The sequence below is a fragment of the Falco biarmicus genome, chromosome 5 (genome assembly GCF_023638135.1).
Source record: "Falco biarmicus isolate bFalBia1 chromosome 5, bFalBia1.pri, whole genome shotgun sequence".
In the NCBI taxonomy this organism is placed as follows: Eukaryota; Metazoa; Chordata; class Aves; order Falconiformes; family Falconidae; genus Falco; species Falco biarmicus.
In genome coordinates this window covers 1,824,425-1,838,594 of record NC_079292.1, presented here as the reverse complement: position 1 = coordinate 1,838,594, position 14,170 = coordinate 1,824,425, and the positions used below count along the sequence as shown (strand labels likewise).

General features: G+C 36.3%; 1 protein-coding gene across 5 annotated transcripts in view; it reads right to left on the bottom strand.

The window, feature by feature from the left end:
• Positions 1–14,170, bottom strand: part of CPNE8 (copine 8) — a 110,414-nt gene that overhangs the window by 43,868 nt on the left and 52,376 nt on the right. For 3 of the 5 annotated variants that reach the window (XM_056340089.1, XM_056340091.1, XM_056340090.1), the window contains 2 exons: positions 12,498–12,602; positions 5,735–5,776 (listed from right to left, as the gene is read on the bottom strand). In XM_056340089.1, coding sequence (XP_056196064.1) covers positions 5,735–5,776; positions 12,498–12,602 — 147 coding nt within the window. Of the gene's footprint in view, positions 1–5,734; positions 5,777–8,432; positions 10,671–10,704; positions 11,142–12,497; positions 12,603–14,170 lie in introns of those variants that run through there. The other 2 variants (XM_056340094.1, XM_056340093.1) reach the window with 2 other exon arrangements.

The window sequence follows — 14,170 nt, the reverse complement described above, 5'->3', positions numbered from 1 at the left end:
TCTATTAGCAATAAAAACTTAGAGATTAAGAGTATCAACTTAAATTTTTCTGATGGCTTCTGCTTAACTTAGCTGTACCACTTAGTAACCACTGAGGACTAGACTATAAATCAGTGATCTGACCCCAGTGTAAGCTTACAGAATCCGAAAAACCAGAGTGGGCCATCAAAGACTATCATGGTTTTCTCCCTGCATGACCACTAGCATCACAGACTCTGAACTGTGTGCGAGACTATGTGAGAGAAAGGGAGGTATTAAAAGTGTGAAAGGAGTAACTTAAACCAGAAAAGACGAGTCCTACCAATTTGTACAACGTGACATTGAGTGGTACTTTTATGGGCAGACCCAAAGCTTATTTCAGCTGCTATGTCTTCCCATCTGGGAGGAGAAAAGCAATCACTGGGGCTACACAGCTTAAGGTATTAGACACCATTGGAAAGCAGATCTTAACCAAACACTAAAGCAGTGGTTATCAAGTGTCCCCTTCCTAATTTCTATTTCTGCTCCAAAAATACTTTCGACATTCTTGTGCTGTCACCCGTGTTTTCAGAATTGTTTTGTCAACTCTTAAGCAGGGGAAGGCATGCTGCCAAGGACCCACTGTGAGCAGGGTGGCCATAGGGAGCGTAGTGGATGAAGCATCTTTGAGATAGGTGGCTGGAGTCAAGGAGCTAGGGCACAGAAACCACAGGGCTGCCAGAAGTGACTGAACTGCAGGTTCCTATCTCAGACAAGTACCTGGAATGGAAGCAACCACAGGGCTGAATGCCTAACGGCTGACTACACAACTCCCAGCCGTCACAAGACCTGCTCACATTCTCCACTTTTCCCAGACAAACTTTCCTCACTGCTGCTCCACTTCCCATTCCCCACTGCCTCATCTCCCTCCGTTCTCACAGTTGTTCCCTCTACAAAGCATTGTATCTCCTCTACACTCTGACTCCACATCTGTGAGCTATGAAACAGTTTTACCTTCCCTCCAGTGGTAAACTAGAATAGAAAGCCGAAGTTTCATCACTTTGTTACTTGTAAATCTGGTTTTTAAGAAATACAGCACACTTCTAACTAAGCTATAAACATTAAAAGCAAATTTAAATATATTTGAATGTTGCAAGAAGATGAAAAGTGGAAACAATCCACAGCAACATGGTATTTCTTTTTTGGTTTATTCATACTGAAATGAAATGAAAAAAATCAAACTCCAAATATAAACCTCAGTTTCTGAAACCAGCATGAATTCACAAAATATGTAAACCAAACAATTAAAAGCTCCAGTCATCATGCTAACGCATATGAAATAAGTAAAGCATCCTAAGGAAGCTTGGGAAATACTATATGGTGATGATACTCCTGATTACTCAGATTCAGAAGGGACCACCACTCATGGAACAGTCCCCTTACAGTTAGGAGATGCAGAAATTGCTTCTGAGACAGACAAAGAATTTTCATAAGAAGAAACGTATTTTGGAGGTATCATCTCTTTTGATTAAAAGCTCTCCAGAATGCAATGAGTATTTTAATAAGGGGAACAGAGGAAGCCATCCATACAGGCTATGGAACTTGAGTTCTATATAGGCTGTAGCATATAAGGTGTATTTAATCTTGGGTAACCATGGCACTGGAGAAAAATGCACCTTGGTTAAAAAGGAACCTTTCCCTTTCATCGCAATTCTTACTTCAGATTTTCAAGTCTGCTTGTATATTTCAAAGGCAGAAATTCAAATAATAGCTCAGTGGCTACCTATAAAAATGCTGTAGCAAACAGGAAACATAAGCAATTTCAGATAGGGCTGTCTCTGGGGGGAAAAAATATCTGTACTGCTTAAAAGTAATCATTTCTTTAATTCTAAAAGACAAAGGAAGGCCTCCTTTCCTTGTGGCAATATACAAAGGCTGACAAGAACTGAGGTAGAAAGATAATTCGAATCTCTGACTAATCACGTTAAAAATGTACCAGCATATATAACCAGTCTCAGAGTTCTCTGCATGTAAAAGACCATCAACCTGAATGTTCTTATACACTTAACACTCAGTATTCAGATGGAGGTACATCCCTCCACTAGGTTGGCTCTGAAAGATGAGTGCCATTCAGACAACATTTGCCTCTGCCAGAAGTATAACTCATTAAGAAAAACAAGGCACTGATCCCTCCCAGTATTCATGATCACACTTCATCAAATGGATCTTATTAGTCTCCAGACTGAGAATCCAAGTAAGTTATTGTCTTTGCCTTCCTAACACCAAATATTATTAGACTTGAAGACTTTTGTCCATGACTGGGATACCAGAACACTGAATCAGAGACTTTTAGCACATAAAATAATCACTCGAACCCCATCCTCCTAAATCTTCCACTTTTGACACTATGCTTTGAAGTGTTAACATCACTTTCAGAATTGTATTAACTTTGATTTTTTCAATGATCTAAAGGGAAAAAAACAATGGAGGAAAGGATAATCATCACTAGAAATATGTCGATGAGTAAGGGGAAAAGTGCACTAATTTAAAATCCAACTATCTAGCTGGAGAAGGAGGATGAAGATGGAGGACAAGAAATAAAGTGAAAGAGCCTAGAATGTGAGACTTACAATCAGTGTTTAGATTCTCAGATGAATGTTTTGGTGGCCCCAGGTTAGCATGGTAATATTTATAGTTTTAAAATTCAAGAAGAAACCCACTTCTGCATAACAGATCATAAAAATCAAGACTGTGAAATAGCTTTTGCATCATGTATGCTAAGTAACAATTTCTCTGAAATTAGTGAAAAAGTCTTCAGGGAGAAATGAAAACATCAGAGTACTGCTGATGTGCTGAGGTAAGGCTGCACATCCCCTTATTTTTCCTTCTGTAAGACCTGTCTGCAAGTACTTCCTTGATAAGGACACTCCACACAAAAAACCCAGTCACTCTGTTTCACACAAGTCAGCTTGTCCAAAGTAACAAAAACTACTTTTGTAACTTCTTATACCATCAAATATTTGGGGGTTTGGCACAGCTTTTCGAAGCAATAGAAGGTATCAATTAGAACAAGTGGTTTGTATTTTGACATTTTTTGTGCAAAAACTGGTTTGAGACAAAGAAATGTTTAATAACTTGTAGTGTTAATATTAAAACAGTCCTGTATTGCTTTTAGTCAAGAAATTGTTGAAAAATTTAGTTGTCATGTTGGAAAATAAATGAGAGCTAAGAATATACAGTTACTCTTAACAATGTAATTCATTAATATGACAGTAAGAGCTCAATCGAAAGTACCCTGGAGCTGTTTTTTCAAAGCATAGATAACACAGAATGGGGGAAAAGGAAAAAAACCCTCTAAGTCAAGACTCAAGAAGTCAGAGTCAAATTGAGTCAAGATTCAGAAATCAAGTATATATGCACAGTAACGTTGCCTTACTGATTGCAGAATAACCTGCAATACTCTGTATAACTTGCTTTGCTATCTAGTAGGCTCTCTGATGATCTTTCAAAGGTTGTTTCTGCCCAGTGTGCACATCTCTGGAGCTAACAGACTCAGCATAGTGAGGTGATCAGCTACTAACTATAACAATTGCTTATAAACAAAGAGTCCATCGCAGATGGAAATTAATATAAACAGGAACATTGTGCAAAAAATTGATAGACTAATTCTTTAAAGGGATCCACTTCAGAGACATTTGACAATTTCAAAGTTAAATTAGGCACTTAGGTTCTTGCTACCATCACTACTAAGTCATAGGCACCACCAGCTGGCAATTTATTCCAGTTAGGATGGATTCAATCAGACCATTTTCCCCGGTAAGCTACTGAAGTAGCTTAAATGATTAGTTCAATCTAGTTGTCTGATTTTTACGTTGTCTGAAGTTACATGAGATGAGTGCTGTCTCATCTTTATGAGGAATTTAACATACAATATGTCCATGTTCTGCTGTTTCTAAATTCAGAAAAGGTAGAAAGCAAAAGGCAAAAAAAATTATCACAGAATTAGAATAAAAAGGAATACGTATAAATATTATCCTTCCCTTTTTGATTTTTAGATATTAGTTTTATAGCTATTCAGAGTGGGCTGTGCGCAAAAGCAGATAATCTTTCAAACTGTTTGGGAGAATCTAGGGGCTAATGATTGCCTGAATTCCACAGTATATTGAAGATTTCACTCAGAATTGCAGCTACATAATATTCTTTGTTAGATTTCTTTCTCTTCTTGTTAATCATACCTCAGTTTCAGATTTTGGATGAAATAGGATGGCACATGGGGTTTGATACATTAAAAAAATACAATTCTATTTTCTTTAACTTGGCAATATATTTTGTCATTATTAGATTACTTTAAAAAAACGTTGTTTATACACAAAAGTGTAGCTATATCACAGATTTTAAGGATCTAGCAAATCTAAGTGAGGAACAGAGGACATTAATAGAAATTCATCATTATAGTGATGCAGTGATTTTTTTGTTAACATGGCTTTGTTAATTTCAATCCTTGTATTTTTAATTACCAGGTAATGTTATTTTGTCTCTCCAGGGAATATCTAATCAAGAAGGATGAATTTACACTAGCAGGTATTTACAGAAGGTAAGCGCATGATAAGAATGCTTATAAATCACCAGGCTTCATGATGGAACCAAAAAGACAAAAGTATAAGCTGAGAAAGCTGAAACTGGTTTTGGACCTTGTCAGCAAGGAAATGAATGGCAGAACAGGATAAATTTGCCCATTATGATTCCAAGATCTGTTGGGCCACAGAAGCACAATATCATTAGCTATAGTACTAGAAGCAAATTGCATTAGCAATATTAAAGACATTACTGTGTAATAATATTGTTTTAAAAATACAAATGTATGTGCATATCCATATAGATAAAAATATAATTTGAGAGCAAAAGGAAATAATTAAGACAGACCAACTTAAAAATAGAGATCAACATATTACATACAAGTTCGAGTACCATGATTCATGAGTACAGTTTCTAACCAAAGTATTAAGATACAAGCTCAAATAATTTTAAAAGGAGTATCAATCCAGTCTGATAAAAAATAATTCTATTTTCTTTGTCAAAATAAAGGCAAATTGAAAGGCTAATTTCTTCAGAAAAGAGGTACACTCATTACAGACAGAAAGCTTGAATAGTAAGATTGCTCCTCTTGAATTTAGCAACAGAAATTCCATGTACATTCCACCATTCTCTTTCTAGCAACAAGCTATTTAAAACCCAGGTCTTCCAACTCTAGAGTTTACAACAACGTTTTGATGAAGACAGGCACGGAAATGAACATTCAAACCCAATGTGAAATTATGATAATAGGTAGTTTCTACATTGCAATATCTAGGCAACCATGAAGTAGCAATTACAGGGTCATGCATTTTATCATATTTGAAAAGCAATGGTTTATCAAGCAGTGTTTTAAGCAAAGTAAATTATAAAATGGATTTTGCCTCTCTTCATACACGTACAATAACTGATGACATGAAGTTCACAAGACTGATTTTGCAGATCACAAAGCAGACTATCTTGCTTCTTCCATGTATCAACATGCACACATCATGTTTGAAATAGGCTAATACATCAGCATTTACCACAACTGCAAAATAAAACAGAATGATAGCAATACTTCTTTTTCAGTATCTGTGCCTCTGAATACTGATAAATACCATTCTCCAGACCTGTTCTGGCCCTGTATATCTACACATTTCAAAACACATATATAAATATGCATGGATAACCCTCAGGTTTAACAATAGATTTAATGTCTTACCTTCCATCTCTATCCCAATCATACACCTCGACTTTAATTGTCCTAAAAAAATAAACAACAAAGCAATACAAGCCTATTAAAATATATATTAAAATGTACCAGGTCCGCATTTAATTCTTGCATTTTAATAGCATATGGGTGCATCAGTTGTGCCAAATCCAGAAGGCAGAATTTTCCAGTCATTTCTCATGGGGCAGAAAATAGCAAGTCACTCAGGTTACCCTACATATTTTCATGAATTAATAGTAAAATAGAGTGGAAGCTAAGGAAACAATTAAACACATTGGAAGTTTAACCACTATATTTTAACCTGCTGATGCTCTGAATTTTCTGTGTTTTTTATAAAGAATCTTTAAACCTTGAAAGTATTATCAAGGTTTTTAAGAACATTAATGAACTGGAAATTATTGTGAAGCTTTCTTTGGTATATTCCATTATCTGGAAAAGGGTATCTGCTGCGGGGTAATAACATCTTACAGAAAAAAGTAATACATCCATATTTGAGAAGAAGCATGCAGAGTTTGAGAGGGCCTTTGTAAAACAAAATTATTAAGCAGCACAGTAGAGAGTAAAAGCAACGTTCACACTACGAAGTAAAGCACATTTAAAGCAGAAAGGAATTCTACTCCATATTTTTGGTTCTTAAATGAAAATAGCTACTCCAGAACACAATCAAACTTCAATACGGTAGACAGTATTAGCCCCTTCTAAACACTGTGCAGTGATGAAAAATGAAACCTGTGTGGGATCACCCAAGATTTTGTGAAGGCCATGGCTGTGGCTGCAGATGAAAGAATTTATAGTTCCTTAAAGACTGCACCCTTCCACTCTTAAACTCCCCCCAGCTCTCAACAGAGGCTGCAGCTGCTTGGTTAACTGACCAAAGAGGACAGAAATCACAGCATTTTTATTTATTTATTTATTTAATTCTTACAAAGTCATCGAGAGAGTTGCTTAGTTCTTTCATCAGGCTACCCTAAATAACCATCAGATTATACAACATAACCATGATTCTGACTTCCTAGAATGAAATGAGACAAGCAGATTGTGGGGTGTGGGAGGGAACATGACAGAGGCAGGCTTTGGGTACCAGGCTTCCCAAACTGACAGATTGCCCTGGACACTGTGGGAATACTCACCCACCTCTTAGTGAGCTGTTGGGCAAGCTGGGTAACAAAATGTTGAAGTCTGCCAAGACACAAGTACTTAGTGCAAACAGTTTTTCAATAGGAAAACTAACTATAATTTCCTTTTAATCAGAATTGAAAGCCAAACTAGTAGATTATTATACAGACAAAATAATACATGGATCTATAATATTTTTTCACAGTATAAAACGGTAACTAGCAAATTTTCAGGGAAGCACCTCATGAAAAATGTTATGTATATAATGGATTCATACAGTTTCTTGAGCCCTTCTGATGAATCTGCAACTGGCTACTGTGTTGCGGTTTAACCCCAGCCAGCAACTAAGCACCACACAGCTACTCGCTCACTCCCCACCCAGCAGGATTGGGGGGAAGAGAACGGGAAGGGTAAAAGTGAGAAAACTCATGGGTTGAGATAGAAACGGTTTAATAATTCAAATAAAATAAAATAATAATAATGCTAAATCATACTGAAAAGAAATTAACAGAGAGAAATAAAACCCAAGAAACACAAGTGATGCAAATGAAAACAATTGCTCGCCACCAACCGATGCTCAGCCAGTCCTCAAGCAGTGGCCCCCTGGCCAGCCTTCCCCCCAGTTTTATTGCTGAGCACGATGTCATATGGTCTGGGCTACCCCTTAGGTCAGCTGGGGCCAGCTGTCCTGGCTGGGTCCCCTTCCAACTCTTTGTGCATCCCCAGCCTACTCCCTGCTGGCGCGGGGTGAGGGGCAGAAAAAGGCGTCAGCAATAACTAAAACATCCCTGCGTTATCAACACTGCTTCCAGCACAAATGCAAAGCACAGCCCCATACTGGCTACTATGAAGGAAATTAACTCTACCCCAGCCAAAACCAGCGCATGTGTGAATCTGGAAACTAAGACATGATACGGGAACAGTTTTAACTAAACGTATGATCCAAAAAACAAGGTCATGTACCTCCTATGCAGTACTTCACGTTTACAAGACTGTACCTCTCTTATGAAGAAAGGCTCAGAGGGCTGGGGTAGTTCAACCTGGAGAAGAGAAGGCTCCGGGGAGACCCTACTGTGTCATTTCAATAAAGGGGGCTTACGAGATGGAGACTTTTTAGCACAGCCTGTGGTGACAGGACAAGGGGAAACGGTTTTAAACTGAAGGAGGGTAGTTTCAGACTGGACATCAGGGAAAGTTTTTACAACGAGGATAGCGAGACACTGGCACAGGTTGCCCAGAGAAGCTGTGGAAGCTCCTGGAAGTGTCAAGGCCAGGCTGGATGGGGCTTTGAGCAGCCTGGTCTGGTGGAAGGTGTCCCTGTCCACAGCTGGGGCGTTGGACTAGATGATCTTTAAAAGTCCTTTCCAACCCAAACTGTTCTATGACTCTATTACACATATAAAAGCTACAAATGGAAGATGAATATGGAGATGAACTGTTTTCTTATGAGTAAAGGGAACCTCTGAGGACGGCTCTAACTATTCTTGCTTCAGCGATGACTGGGAAACAGACGAATGTAGAAAATAAAAGTCTCCCATGTACAAGATCAATCTTATTTTACATACTTACTTGAGTAGTGGATTTCTTAAGATGTAAATACTATAGAGCGTACTGTCATCAACATCATTAATGAAACAGGAAACATATCACGACAGAGATAGCATACTGTTTTATTTATCTCCTTTTACTACAGAGTGTACATATATGTAAATTAAACAATCAGTAATAATGAATCCTATCCAGCCTAAAATGCACGAAAATGGAACAGAAAAAATAACACCTCCAGACTTCTTATATTTTAAGAAACTACTTGCTTACTGTTATTCTTCAGAACAGTTTCACATGAAATTAAGTCATCAGGTCTGTGTTACTAATAGAGGGGATAGGAATCCAAGCAATTGCTTTATAATTTGCTTCCACAGAACAAATTCACGCCTAGATGTTTTTCACATTTTTAATGTGATATTCCAATATAGGCACAGAAGGAGTTGCTTTGCCTGGAAGTTTCTCTTTCTGACTCGGATTTAATGGCTCTGACCACACCATTTGTAACATTTCATCCCTCTTGTGGAATTTCAGTTTGTGGTTAAGTTACCTTAGAATGAAAACTGTTTAAAGTGAAAGCTGTTCTGTGGAATGAAGTTTTCTTGAGTCCAAACATACTTTATCCCACCAAGTATTTGACCCTTGAAAGGAGACCACATGCAATTTAGTAAAAAAAGCAGTATCACAGAGCTTTTTCCCTAGAGACCCATTATTTTATTTCCAAGTTTCAAAACCTGTTATTGTTAAGATAGACAGGACATGCTAGTAAGCTTAGATTTACATAAGGTTTAGTGGGACTTAAGTTTTTAATTGTCTTATGATTCTGTGTTCAAATAACCAAATCATCTCAGCGAGAAAACATGAATTATAAGATAAATCCTTAAGATTATCAAGATAAATTACTGAGAATGATCTTCAGACATACAACTTCAACAAGAACAATTCTTCCCTGAATACAGCTCCTCTCTTCTGAAATTTATTTCAAATTAAAAAGATTGATCACAGACCTTGAGTTTTACCTATTTTGCATGACATGCAACCTATTAAAAGGCCTTTCAAATCTTCACACACTGATATTTTGCTCTCTCTAAACTGCTATTTTATCTTAAAAGGACAGTTTAGAGGATGGGTTCTCTATTTTAGTTTTTAAAAGATCTAATTTACAAAGAAATCAAGGTTAGAGAATGTTGGGGTTTAGGGTATCTCAGTCTTAAAACTTTTATGCATAAAATAACTGTGTGTAAGTGCTATTTGAGAGCTCATATTAAAAGAATGAAAGAACAAAAATACTAGAGATACCAAGTACTACTGTAGTACTGAAATCCCATCCCTGTGACGGCTGAAAGCATACTGTATGATTATATAGTTTGAGAAAAATTAAGGAAATCCTGGCCTTTTCACAATGGAAAAGTGACAGAGCTCACTCAAGCATACACTAACTGAAGATTTAATCTCCCTGAAACCAGAATGAATGTTTACTGTGATATATTCCTACTAATAATATTATTCCTATCTATCACAAAACCCAGAGCACCAAAATTTGATCTGTGAGACTGTCATTATCTGAAAGAGGCTTCTGGGGTTTGTGTTTCTGTGTATTACCATGCTGACTTTAGGAATCTAATCCTCACCTTTAGAAAGAAAAGTTTTCAAACAAACTTCCCCAGTCTCTGGATGCTTTTTCTGGACTATAAGCAGACACTAATTTGAATAAATATGGCAGCTAACAAGTATTTCTTAATCTGAAACATGTAGGCAGGATTATGTAGTTCCATAGAGCCTTTAAATTCCTAAGGCATTCACTGAGTACATTATCTTAAAAGCATTCAAAGTAGAATCAACATGAGAAAACAGTAGTTACACAATAATTCGAGGCATGCTATTACACTTTTTAATTCTCTTTTGGAATGCCACAATTATTTCAAAATGCCTCTACCATAATATCTTTTGAAATTATTATGAAAACATTTTTTCTTTAATATGATAAACAGTGCAGCGTCCAGAGACTAGCTTCATGAGCACCGTTAGGCTTATGCATTATGGACATGAACCCATATACAAGTTAAAAATTCTATTTTATTAGAATGAACTTATGAATTTGCTGTATTTCTATTGTGCCTAATTGGAAGAATAACCAACATGGCTGACGTCAAGTACTTCACAAGGAGAGTGTCAGCAACGTAGGAGAACCCTTTTTCCTTTAGTTTGATGGAACACAACATCAAGTACTGTAAGAGTTTCACAGATCAAATAAAGCAGCTAAGATCTGGTAGGAAAGATAGAAAAATGGCCGTTCCCCTGAAAATCATAAAAAAATACAACTTTCCCCAGACAAAAAAAAGAAATCACAAGTCAATTAGCTTTTGACCTTTTAATAAGCGACTTATAAAGACAGATTTTTAAGTCTACTAATGTGAAAGCATTCTGCTTAGCTTAGTGAATATAAGCACTTCTTACTCTCCTGCTTCTTCATATTGACTACTGAGTTTCAGTCAGTTGATTCAAGAGTTGGTTTGTTTATCCCCTGGCATTAGCTAGTAAATTAAAAGTTCAAGAAATGCCTCCCCAGAAGACTAGGCTTTCATGGTAACCAATTAAAATAATTTTAGTGTACACATAAAATGAATTTTGTCTATCATCAGCCTGATAAAGAAATGCAATAGTTATGACATGGCAAAATCATGTACTACGGTAACATAAAATGTACGTGAATGGATGGTAATCATGTACATGGAAGCTGAAAACAAAAATTGAGGTAGAAAAGTAACTACTTAAATTCCAAACTGAAGATTGTTTCAAAGACACACTCGTGGGAAAATGATCAATTTGAGCAAACTCTTAGTTAATTTCCCTACAAGCAGCAATATATTTCAGCAAAGGATTTAGCTTCTCCTGATGGGAACATTAGTTCATGGTTAGACAAATGCAATACTAAACTACTTCTTATTTTAATCAGTAAGATAAAGTATCTTATATATTTTCATATCTGTTATATAATATAACAAGATATGATCATACCGATCTCAACGTGATAAAATAAAACAGATGTTTAGGGGTTAAAGGCATTCAAACCAGACTTCTGACCTTTTGCCTTCGAAATACCCAGACCAGTACATTTTGCATCTCTCTAGTTTCCACAGTCTCTGTGAAGCTGAATCGAACCTTAGCACATCTATCCATCTATCTACTACATTCAGCTTACCTATTATGCATATTTTTAGTCTAGTCTTCATATATTTCCTTCACGTTTTTAAACTAAGTATTACACTATACACTGCTAAAAGTATTATGACTAATTGATAAATCTGTACTTCTTCAGAGTCTTACTAAAATAACTCCAGTACTCCAGATTCCAGGAAGAAGAGAGAAACTATCAGACATTTAACTGGGTACTTAATAATAACAGCAAGAGCTAAATGCATTTCAAAAACATGAATGGTGACAACAAGAAGTCATCAACAGGAAGTTAAACATTTTTCCTGTTGATATTATTAGATGTTAACATCCATTTTTAAGGAATCTAAAAATATCCATTGTTCCTCAACTAATTTGTTTGTTATTATTGGTAAAATATTGGTTAAAAACATGGTATTATTACCATGTTTTTCTAAGATGGATCCTTCTGCCTGGGATCACTGAAAGCTTCAAATCTGAAGAGATGATGATTAACTTCTGTGCTTCTCATCTACTTAATCAGCATCCTCTGACATTACAATGTCATGCAAGGAAGACACATCGTTATTGTCCTCCATTGAAACATTATTAAAAAATACTTGTGCACACTAGTAACAGTGGCCATTATTCAAATTGGTCTTTTCTTTGTAACCGTTTCTTAATCACACCAGAGAGACCAAAGAACTTTTTTTCCAGAAATCACCACTAACTTTTTCTACAGATTTACCATATTGACTTTATTTTCCTAAATTCTCTAATGTGATGAATAGTTTTGAATACATACTATCCTTTCAAAATGCTGATTAAATAACCTTAATAACATCAGGAACTGAATTGCATAGAAAAACTTACATATGAAAGAATACATGAGGTAAGGAGAAAAAAAGGTTAAGCTAAGAAAGCATAACCTATAGCTTACCGGTCATAGTCTCCATTACACAGTGCTCTGACAGAAATCTTGAATGCCTGCCACACCGGATTTAATGTATTTTTTATGACTTCTGTTTTGTGGCAGATTGTAAAACTGTAATAAAAAAGATATAATTTGTATTTATTTACTTCTTTTGTGTCATCAAACATGGAATCAAATGAGCTGTAATATGTATTCACTCATACAATGTCCAAGTCAAATTTCAGATAAGAAAAAAAGAAATGCAGTGAAATCAAAGAGAAGGGACAACTGAAGAGGACAGACCTGTTTGAGAGAGATTACAGACTAGGGTGCTAAACAACTGTAAGCCTAAAACATTTTTACCCAAAACTTCAACAAGAATTACAACCATTTAGTGAGTTAGGCAAGAGCAGTCTCCATCCCACTTGTTTAAACAGGCCTTGTACAGCCAGGAATCAGTCACCAGAAAGAAAATGGTCTGGTAAGGATTTGACTTCTGCTTAGTGGTTAAGAAACTGAGCCAAGGAAGCCATGGCTTTCTGATTCTTGTTCCCCATTTTATGTTTATGAGATTTTAACTGGGGCTGCCTCAGGTAAAACATATAAGCCTCTGTGAGATAACATGATCACCTTCTGTCAGGTGAAATACAATAAATTGTTTTAATGCATTTTGCTTCTCTAAATGATGCAAGATTAAAATAATTCTTTTGAATCCTCATCTTGGGGACTGAATTGTCCAAAAGAAAATAGGAGGCAAGGTCACTGGTGAAATCACTACTGAAATTCTACATACAGACATAACTAAAGTTGTCCTTTGAGGGAATACCTTCCTTATGTTCCAAACGCCTATGTTTTAATCCTGGCTATGATTCAGAAGACATGCCTGAAGCTAAAAGACAGAAAAGGGAGCATCCTTTTGCCCATGGGTGCAGAGGTACTGCCTGAACCTCCTGTTGGAGGAGAGTATTCAGGAGAGCAATAAAGAATCAGTGGCTCAACACTCACCTCCGGGAAGGAAGCAGAGAAGCATGACAAGGCAAAGAGAAACAGCATATAGCACCACTCCCAGTAATGCCCAGAGAAATTCCACTTATGACCATAATGCCACTCGCAAAGGAGCTGTAACTCCTCCGGGCTTGCAATTTACGATACTCAGCTTATATTCAGGAAACTGTTCCTACAGTCTTCCTCCAAGAGGAAAAGAGCAGGAAACAGACACACATATACCTATATACAGGTTTATGTTAACTGTGCCAGCTGAGCTACTGAAACAAGTAGTATCCTACAAGTCTAGCCTTTGGTTTGATACCGTGTTATATGTGAGGCTTATCGGTTTCCAAGAAAACTTAATGTACCAGTAGACTGCCACAGAAGTAGTATGTTGACCAGAAGTTAGTATGTCAAGTCTTAGGAGCAGACTAAGAGTGATAAACCTATTTTAACAAATTAAAGTATGAATGCAGCAAACAGCCACTTGTAAAAAAATATATTTTAAAAAAATCATCTATTTAAGGTATTTTTTTAATCTATTTTCTACAACTTTGTCAAAAATATGAAAGGTATTTCCAAATTTGCAGTATGAAATGTTTTTATCTAAAACAATTTCTGAGAATTAGCATATTCTGCAGCTATTTTCTCTGAGAGTTCCATTTAATTTAAAGGCATACTGTATCTTAGCAAAGGTAACACTATTTAACTAT